Raw genomic sequence first — 10,684 nt, 5'->3', positions numbered from 1 at the left:
GTTCGAATGTATCGATAGAAATTTGAAATTGGACAATTAGATTTGAATATTTGAATTTAATTGGAAATTAGCCAATCATATTTAAGTATTTCAATTTAAATTCAACATCGTCCAATCAAATTTAGATATTTCAAATTTGAATTCAACATCGTCCAATCAAATTTCAGTATTTCAAATTCAACTCAACATTGTACAATCAAATTACAGTTTGAATTCATCATCGTCCAATCAAATTTCAGTATTTCAATTTGAATTCATCATCGTCCAATCAAATTTCAGTATTTCAATTTGAATTCATCATCGACCAATCAAATTTCAGTATTTCAAATTCAACTCAACATTGTACAATCAAATTACAGTTTGAATTCATCATCGTCCAATCAAATTTCAGTATTTCAATTTGAATTCATCATCGTCCAATCAAATTTCAGTATTTCAAACTCACCTCAACATCGTCCAATCACATTTCAATATTTCAACTTCAATCCAAAATCAGCCAATGAAATTGGAATCTTTCAAATTCGATTTAAAATCAAATTTGAATATTCAAATTGAATTAAAAATAATTCAATCTAACCACGTAACAGCAAGTGTCAGAAACAGCACAATCTTACGAATAAATTCTCGAATATTACGATTCCGCGGCAACTCTCCACCGCCATTACCGTACAAAATGAGTCGATCGTAAAGCACGGTAAATACAGAATAATACGCGTATATACGCTGGTTTTAATTGAGAATTGGCACGTGTCGAGGCAACACGGTTAATTTCTCGACGGATCGTTAACAGTCGTGAAAGATATATCCTCCAAGGGTTTCATTACACGGCACCCCCCACTCCCCCCTCCGCGAAACGATAACGGCAAACGTGCAGCGCGATTTAAACGCGTGCATACGAACAAACACCCCAATAGAGACGCGTGCTCCGTTCAATGGACGTTCAGGAACAATCCATTTAACCCTTATTAGGTCAGTGTCAATGGCCAAGATTGAAACGCCAGCGTGAAACGGGTTTCGCCATTCGATAAGCGGTAACGGAGTAGTAACCAGCCGTTTATTTTAACACTGAACCTGAACCTCGCGATTGCGTAATACCAAACAGGTGGGAATATCACGTTGCAAACATTACTTCCTCGATACTTTCCTACGCTGTGCGAGTGGAACGGTCTCTTCATCTTTTCGCTTTCCTGTCAATTCAATCAATTTACTTTCTCATCTTAAATTTTTGTTTTCAACTTCAAATCGTCGTTTCCTTATTTAAAATTTATCTAGATTGTTATATATATTAGAAATTGAATCTCTCTAATTTATAATTAAAAACGAGTAAGAATTGTAATTTATTTTCTTTTCGTTCCTGCAAATGTGAATTCGTTGTATTTCAAGTTCAATACAAAAATGAATAATTTCTGCATAAATAAATTATCGTGTTCGAAATAATGGCCAACGAACGACGAGTTAACTCGTCTCGCACAGTTCAGAGGTTAAAGAAACGAAGGAATGAATTTCTTCGCATATTTCCCTTAATTAACATCGTTCCGATAAATTGGCAATAGTAATTAAACGAATGCAGAAACGATGCCTCTATATTTAGCTAACCATGAGTCTTTTTCATCCTCTTTCCATCCTCTGTGTGCTCACTTATTACTGCATCCTCCGGCATGCGTCATTACTGTCGTTTAAACGAACTCGAACGCTGCACAGCAAAACCGAGAGAGAGAGAGAGAGAGAGAGAGAGAGAGAGGTCTTTACGATCGTGATGCTTTTGTTTTGCCGCGCCAAACTTTTCCTCCGTTCGTTGCATATAGGTGTATATGTATACATAGAGAGTACTTCACCGGCATATCTGACGATCTCTGTCGGACTCTTCAAATATTCATGAGTGAGAATCACAGCCGAACGAACGAGCATATCCGATTTAACAACAACCACCCAACGCATCGCAGACTCCGTTTCTTTCCCTCCTATCCATCCGTGTGGTGTAGACGCCGGCTCTTTGACCTCAGCACCATTCTGCATAACGGTGCATCGGCCTGGACGTTTGCCTATTATGTCACTATATTCACCAAAGGATGCTGTGTACCGTAACTATAGCCTGGATCGATGTTTCGCGGATTTTCCCAATCCACGCACGATCCACCTTTATACGGTAATGCAAAATGAAATCGGGGAGGAAAGATGAGGATTCGTGCTTTGGGTTGATGAAACGTTTGCAACGGAGGCTTCAGTATAATTGTTATGGAGGATTTCGTGGTGTGAGCAGTGTTCTTATGGAAAAAGTATTCCGATGTTTTGTGAAAACTGTGGCTTGCTTCGTTAGGGTTTGTGAAATACGAATACCTACTTTTTCATAAACAAAGTTTTTCCATAAGAAATACTCTTTCCATAAGGAATAATTTTTCCATAAGGAAAGATTTTCCATAGGGAATACTCTTTCCATAAGGAAAGATTTTCCATAAGGAAAGTTTTTCCATAAGGAACCCTTTTTCCATAGGGAATACTTTTTCCATAAGGAATACTCTTTCCATAAGAAATACTCTTTCCATAAGGAATACTTTTTCCATAAGGAAAGATTTTCCATAGGGAATACTCTTTCCATAAGGAAAGATTTTCCATAAGGAAAGTTTTTCCATAAGGAACCCTTTTTCCATAGGGAATACTTTTTCCATAAGAAATACTCTTTCCATAAGGAATACTTTTTCCATAAGGAAAGATTTTCCATAGGGAATACTTTTTCCATAAGGAAAGTTTTTCCATAAGGAACCCTTTTTCCATAAGGAATACTCTTTCCATAAGAAATACTCTTTCCATAAGGAATACTCTTTCCATAAGGAATACTTTTTCCATAAGGTAAGATTTTCCATAAGGAATACTCTTTCCATAAGGAATCCTTTTTCCATAAGGAAAGATTTTCCATAGGGAATACTCTTTCCATAAGGAAAGATTTTCCATAAGGAACCCTTTTTCCATAGGGAATACTCTTTCCATAGGGAATACTTTTTCCATAGGGAATACTTTTTCCATAGGGAATACTCTTTCCATAAGGAATACTCTTTCCATAAGGAACACTTTTCCATAAGGACACGGCTTACACCCGAATATAATAAGAAGTCTCCTCGGTCGTTCGTGAAAACGAAATTTACTTTGTTTGGAAAAAATTGTTGAATTAAATCTGTGGCATAAAGTCACACTGCATCAGGAAGAGAATTGACGTGTCTCTCCGAGCGATCGCTATAATTAAATTCTCGAATCTCTGAAATATTCATTTATCTCAATTTCGACGAATTAATTATTCTCACACTTTTTAAAGGGTTAAGATGTTTTCGTCAGGGTCGTTTTTTTCATAGCCCCGAGGCAAGAGGAATCCCAAGACAGACCCCTGTTATTTGCGATTCGTCTCGTACCACAAGATTTCTCTATTTGCATCGTCATGGACGGTTTACTTTAGACTAATTGCCGCTAATCACTGCTCGACACGGGTTCACGCTCGAGAGAAAGAAAGAGAGAGCTATCTAATCCTCAAAGACATCGTCTAGCTAACATTCAGCAGTTTGAAAGCTGAACGATACTTAACGTCAAATAAGAGATTCCTCGCAAAATGATAAATCATCCGCGTCGACTATTTATCTATCAAATAAATCCATAGATCAATCACCGGACTGACGCGTGCGTGTCTATGTTAATAGAGAACAAACTACAGGCGGTTCGATCAATGCCGAACCACGAAAAATAATTATTCCGAAAATTCTTATTATAAAATTCTAACGCCTGTAACAATTATGGCGTCTATCAGCGACACTGTCAGAGGCGAAGAATCAGCTCAACGGGGTTACAAGAATCAAAGGGTAAAACCAACTCGCAGCTAAAGGCCGTTTATAATCTCGAGAGGAACTCTTTTGACACCCCTGAACCAGGAAGGCGAGAGAGCAGAGAGAAGAAATAGAAGAATTAGAAAGATCAGAAATCGTTGAAATGCGCGTGCTCGCATTACACACGTGCCTTTCTCACTCTGACTACTTTTCTTCCCAAGCGCACGCACACACACGCAAACACGCACAAAAATACGTACAGAGAGCAAGAGCGAGAAAGAGATCAAGTTTACACGCGCAGAAACCAGCTATTTATGCCTATGTCTACTTATGTACGAAGCAGTCAGCACGTACGTGCCGAGCACGTAATATATCGCGTGTCCCAATCGAACTACTGCCACCCCTCGTATTCTCTCTCGATCCTCTCTCCTCCTTTCCTACGTATATACGAACGAGGGTCTCTCAACAAATAGACCTGCCGCCTGGAAATGGTTGTAGCCTGTGCGAGCAAACACGTACAAGCATTTCGAAGATCGTCTTTATTTTTACCGTCCCGATCCCTTTTCACAGTATTCCTTCGTCTTCGCTCCACGGGTAAATAGATATCGGAAAGGCCGCGCGAACCATGGAACTAGAGGAGAGTGGTTACGTTTACCGGTATATTAGCGGTTTGACGCGAGCTCCTGACCTGGGTTTAACCAGTGAGTAGAGTCGCGTTCCTCGAAGGGCCTCGTTACAACCGAACGTTAGGTCTACGTACTCGTAACTCAGCCTTTATATTTCTACGTCTCGCGGAAGATTTTTATGAGTAATCGCGTAAATGGCAATCGACCACGGATAGTAAAAAAAAGAAGACGAGAATCGTTTCAGTAATTTACTCGTTAGGCTGGCTTTCACAGATACATATCGCCGTTCATGCGAACGATCTTATTTCGCAGCGTGGAACGCACGATAACCTCTAATAACCGCACGTATCCTGTTGCGAGAGATCGCGTAGACCGTGTACAACAAATAATTGCGAAACAGAGTGGACAAACTGCAATAAGTACATACGTAATCATTCTTATTTCTTCTCTGAATCAATTACCAAAGCAACACTTCGCGGAAGGATAACCTCAAAATCGATTCAACTAAGAAAGCTGATTAACAGCGATCAGGATTAACCACGCCACAATTGAGGGAAAAAAAGAGAGTAAACGCTCGACAAAGTAGAGCTCAACGAGTGTAATAATTCGCGACGAGAATGGTTATGCCCTTAATGTGCAGAGAAAGAGAGAGAAAGAGAGTATAGATGAGTGTATATGCAAAAGTAAACACGTCGAGCCTGTTTAACACGTCCGATCGTGTGTGAGTGGTGCCACCTTTTCTTTCTCTCGCTTTTTTTCTCCTTCTCCTTCCCCCCTCCCCCACCCGCGCACGCACGAACAGTCCTGGCAGCTTTTTCACCCCCTATGGGTCGGTGACTAACACACAAAGCAGACGGTGCCCTTACCGTAAATCGCTGTTACACACAATCTGCGTGTGTGTGTGCGTCTCGTGCGTGCTCGTTGCGTGGGCGACCCCTCCGAATCGCGGCGTATCGAGTGCCGACGGACCCAACAGAAAAGTGCACAGTGCACTTACATGTCCAACGTGGACGTTACGATACACTTCGCGAAATCCATACACTTCCGTCCGAAATACAGTCGGTCATTTTTCCACCGATCAATTCCCTGCGATTATATCAATATTTGCCACGTCGAGCGGTACGATAATCCCCGCTATAAAAGTGATTTACGTGTTGCGCAATTTCCCGAGCCGTATGGCGAACAGTATCACGCACGCGAAGGGGAACGTAGGATATCTAACGATTAATGCAGATCACCGCAGGACCTTCTCAATTCTCCTCGTCGTCCGCTTTCCACGAAGTCAATAATTTATTACGATGGGCTTTGGCTCGAGCCAGAGTCAATATTGACCGTGGCTCCGGGATAGAGGCTACACGGCGCCGTTCGTCGCGAGACTACAACAAATTCAATCGAATAGACTCTATCCGGCACAAATATTTGCAGTTGCATTCTCCAACTTGCCCTATCCATCATTTGTGGATAAAATTAAAAAAACGGCGGATGCGTTCTGAACGGCGACCGCGGCCAATCAATATCAACCGTTGCCAATATAAGAACAGAGATCGACTGCTAATGCAGCAGCATTAAAATGTATATATGAGAATCGCCACGGTGAGAGACTCCAACGAGATTTATTACGCCACTCGTCCGTATTATGGATTTTCGATACTCCCTGCTCAACAAGAGAGCACTAACTCCTCCCTCGGAACCGTCACACCAACATGAATGAACTTCGCGAGTTAACTGTTTGACAACACGTCAGGAGACGTTCGTGATTTCGAGGCGTGCACGCGAGAGTTTTTTTTTGTACCACGTTCACGGAAATATGTGTATATATACGTTGTGTGTGTATCTTATCGATAGCGAGTCGTAGGGCGTAGGACATTTGAAGGATCGAAACAGGAAACGATGTGATTAGGTGTTTCCTCAAGTCGCAGGAATTAACAAGAATTGTTGAGAGGTTCTTCGTATCTGAGGACGTCCCACGATGTTTTCCAAAGTTTCTTCTCCAAAATTTTAAGAAAAGCTAATACCTTACGAGCTAGTACCGAGTACTTAATATTTACGGAATGTTGTGTTGTCGCATTTTTACGACGAATAGGTTAAATGCAGGATTACGTAAAAATCTCTTCGCTAGTCGAATGAACGCGATTCTTACCTTGCAATAGTGCACATGTCGCGACGAAGAACTGATGAGAATGAAATGCAGGTCAAGCACAGGTTCCTTTATGTCGTATTTGGACCGTGAAGTTCCCTTGCGGATGTTGAAGCACCATTAATACCCGAAGCAAACCAAACGAGCGCGCGTCAACGACTGAGTCGAGGCAGCACGAGCACGAGTTAAGAGTAGCACGAAGAGTGTCGGTAACCACCGAAGACGCCCGAAGTCCCATTCGAAAAGCCGATTCTTGTCAACTCGCGACCCTACCATTTTCAACCCTTACGTTTTATCCCTAATTAAGATCAGTAAATACAGGTTCCACCATGACTTTTGTAGGTGCATCCTCGCGTGCATTCCTCCACCTTGTATGCACTTCTGTAGAGTTTTCGCCATCTGTGGTTTCTCGAGTGTCGCGTCGAAATGTGTTCACTTGTTACGAAGTGGGAAATCTGTGATTTTCAAATGTTCGAAATGTTTCAATTTCTACATAATCCTTAAAATAACAAATAAAAATACTGTTGACAAAAATTTGTCAGAAATCGAGAGATTTATTTCTTTAGAAATTAAAAAGTTACAAATTTTTCGTTTTCGTCAAATTTCTCGAAAATTTCTAAATTTTAAATTCTAAATTCTCAAAAAACGAATTAAAATACCTGTCGGTAACTGTACTAAACAATTTTTTTTCATTCGGAAGTTAAAGAAACTTCGAAGGAATTTTGAGAATTGACTGATTCGATAAGAAAGCAAAAGACAGTTTGATGCAATTTCAAATTTGTCACAGCAACAGTGTAAAGAAGCTAGAATGTTCGCCGATTACGGCCGATGCAACGGTACACAATATAGTTTGTAACATATGAAAGGACAACCGAGCGTTTCCCACAGTGCATGCTCGCATCAGGCCATGCGCTCGTTCTGCATATCCGCGTGTATCTGTAACCGAGCCGAGAATGCCGTTGCACTCGTAAAACATGAATTATAAGCACTACACGGAACTCGATGATGTCTCTATCTCGGCCAATACCATTTACAACGCGCATACACTTCCCTTTGGAAAATTGCATACCCGTTATATCGCGCGAATTTCTCGAATTCCCTTCAAAAACACACACGTGTTACACCTCAGGCATCTTTATTGCTTCTATTCGAAAATAGCATCGCATTTACCAGAACCTATGGTATACCACACCCACGCCAGTACACTTTCCGTCGAGCCAAGTGAAATGAATCACACTTCCACGAAATACTATCTGTCGACACGAGACATTTTCGTGAACGTGGAAAAGTAGAACCGTGCTACATCGAAATATGGTTCACTTTTTGAAAAGAAATCTAGTCGAACAGATGTCGATAATGCATCAGGGAAGCGTAGAAATACCAGAACGAACGTTCGGCTAGCTGGAAGTTTAATTAAAGTCTTCGGCTGGTGGAAAAAAGAACCAAGAGAATCTTTATGGTTTTTCAAGCTAGACGAAGCCAATCGTTCGCAAATCCAATCAACGCTTATTCAGTGTCGTTACTTTTTTCGAGGCGTTACTTAGAAAAGTGCTCGTCCGAGAAATTCCAGAGTGATCAAAGGACCTCTCGTTCTGAAGAGGCCTATCGATTGCCTTTGGAGAAAGGGGCAGGATAGTTCCATATCTGAGAGGAAGAAATTCAAACTTTATCGTTAATTGATACATTTTAAGTGTACGGTAAGAAAATTCTCGAATAAACGATGGTTGAAAAATTCTAATGCACAGAGAAAGGTTTATCTTTACCAATGTTACATTTTCCAAGTGGTGGTTTTTCACCTAACTTTTCATCAACCTTCGTCATCACGGAACAACCATAAGCAAACACGCCCTTTATGTGTAAATCGAATTTTTCCACGGTGTACACCGTGCGTCTTGCACAACGTAGTATAATACGAGATATGGAAACCGGGCCACAAGGCTTGTACAAGGTTCTCAAGAGGATTACTTATCAACGAGAACGAAAGAGAGAGAGAGAGAGAGAAACAGTTAGCAGGTATGTGTCCAGTTTGGAAAAAATTGTTCAACCTCACTCTAACACTGGAATCTGTGTAATCGGTGTGAAATAATTATAAACTCGTTGGGCTACTTGTGATCTCTTTTTCATCTTTCGATTAGTAGCATTACATGCTGTCCTCAGCTTTTAGAAAAAATTACTTTTTATGTCAGGGCTAAATCGTTCAGAACAGTCCGATCTTTTTGCCTGCATCGATGAAGCTGGAATGATGGTTTCTCTAATCCTGTAATAGACGAGATAAATGAAATTATACACCTTATAAACGTAGTACTACCAAACGACAAAAATATAAAAACCGAATATACGGTGAAGATGAAAAAAAAAACGCACGTCGTTAGTTCAGAAAAACCAAAACATACGAAAGCCAAACGGAATAACAATCGTAGTGTTTACAATTTCAGTCACAGACATCACACCACAGGACTTTCGCAAAAACAACCTACAGAACATACATCCATTCACACATACAAAAGGCAGTCTTACTGAACACAATAGTAAAAAAAAATTCCAGTGCCAGATGTTAAACAAGAGCGAAATTCTCTGAGTAGAAAATATTACAATAAAGATACTAATAAGAATGTTTGCACTTGATTGAACCTGATTCTTCTCTCCATGGAAATCTCCACTGTATACATTATAAAGAGAGGACATGAAATAAAAACACGGTAAGGAAATGCTTGTGAAGGCCTTTTGAACCTTTTGAAATATTTAACATTTCTCGATGCACAGGGCAATAAATAATTTTGTAGCCGGGGCGTCAGGACCAATGGTGTGGTCCCTTTTCCTTTTTCTTCCATGGCACGTGCATAAGATATGCATCGCACGACGCGGTTTTGCTCCCTTTTCTCGCGGCGTGCACGAATTCGAAGCGAACCCGGCCAGCCTTCGCTCTTTTCGATCGTAAATAAGCGCCGCCACGCTTTCTATTCCCCTTTTTAACCGCGATACATTCGACTCTCCACCACGGTTCGTGTCCACCCGTTTCGTTCCCTGCTTCCACCCTAGTCCCCGACTTTTTTCTCCCTCGAACTGACCACAGTCGTTCCTCTGTGAAGCTTTCTTTGCGATATAGTCTGCGAGAGCGTAATCTTCCTTCGTTTTAAATTTCCCCATTTTTTGTCAATCAGATAAAATTTGTATGTATGAAATATAACGTCTGTCTTTGGATAAGAGTGGATAGGGAAATATTGGTAAGGCTGAGTTACTTCATCCTGAACCCTGAAAAATGAGAAATATTTGTGTGAAAATATCCAACATGAAAATTCTGTTTAAAATATTAAACATTAGAAATATTTGTTTAGTTGTATAAAATTTCATCCCCTTAAGACTTTGTGATAATTTAAGCTTAGTTCATCGTTACATAAGTAAAGTCTTCACAATAAATTCTACTCTCCTTCCACCATAAAGACAACGATATTTCACCACGTCATCTTTTTGTCTCTACTTGACGCGTGCTCCAGCATCCACAAGAAAACGCTTATTAACATTCACTCCTCCTCTGCTGTAATTAATTATGATACTCGGCTAAAGACAACCTCGGCTGGTAAGGTCGAATAAATCAGTTATAGATTTCAAAAGAAAAAAAAGAAAGCAATCGAGGTCTTCGAAAAGCTCGTAAAAGAGCCATAAGATGCACTTTGCATACTCGGTGATTATAATTTCTTAGACGTTTTTACACCGCATTCCGAACCATACGATTACGCTTCGAGAACGAGTGTGCGGTTAATTGCGGCCAATGCGGAGACCTGTATACGTGTGATAGAAGAAAAAAAAAAAGTATGCCCTTTTATATCGATGTAGCTCCATTAAAACGATTGCTACGTGTACCATGTACCAATCTAATTCCGTTAAAACGTTCGTGGACGCGTGTTTCACGGATTAATCTCGTGATCATGGCCACGTGTCCCCTGTAACGCTTCGCCGCAGCGAGTATTTTTCTCCAATCGAAGGACAACTCACAAAACGACTCGACAACGTCTGTAAACAAGAAAATGTCAGTGTTGAAAAAATTCTGGTGGTTATCGTAAGATTAATTGAATAAATTGGTTAGAAGAAGAAGAGTTCGATGGTCGGTGGAGAAT

General features: G+C 40.5%; 1 protein-coding gene across 1 annotated transcript in view; it reads right to left on the bottom strand.

Moving 5' to 3' along the window:
• LOC108579650 overlaps positions 1–6,713 on the bottom strand; it is a 41,472-nt gene extending 34,759 nt beyond the window's left edge. The window contains exon 1 of the mRNA XM_017943236.1: positions 6,573–6,713. Coding sequence (XP_017798725.1) covers positions 6,573–6,589 — 17 coding nt within the window. The 5' untranslated portion in view covers positions 6,590–6,713. The remainder of the gene's footprint in view (positions 1–6,572) is intronic.
• Positions 6,714–10,684: the final 3,971 nt, after the last annotated feature.

Source organism: Habropoda laboriosa, unplaced genomic scaffold (assembly GCF_001263275.1).
Source record: "Habropoda laboriosa isolate 0110345459 unplaced genomic scaffold, ASM126327v1 scaffold33, whole genome shotgun sequence".
Taxonomy (NCBI): domain Eukaryota; kingdom Metazoa; phylum Arthropoda; class Insecta; order Hymenoptera; family Apidae; genus Habropoda; species Habropoda laboriosa.
Note: the sequence above shows the minus strand (reverse complement) of the source record. Positions and strands in the feature narration are given on the sequence as shown.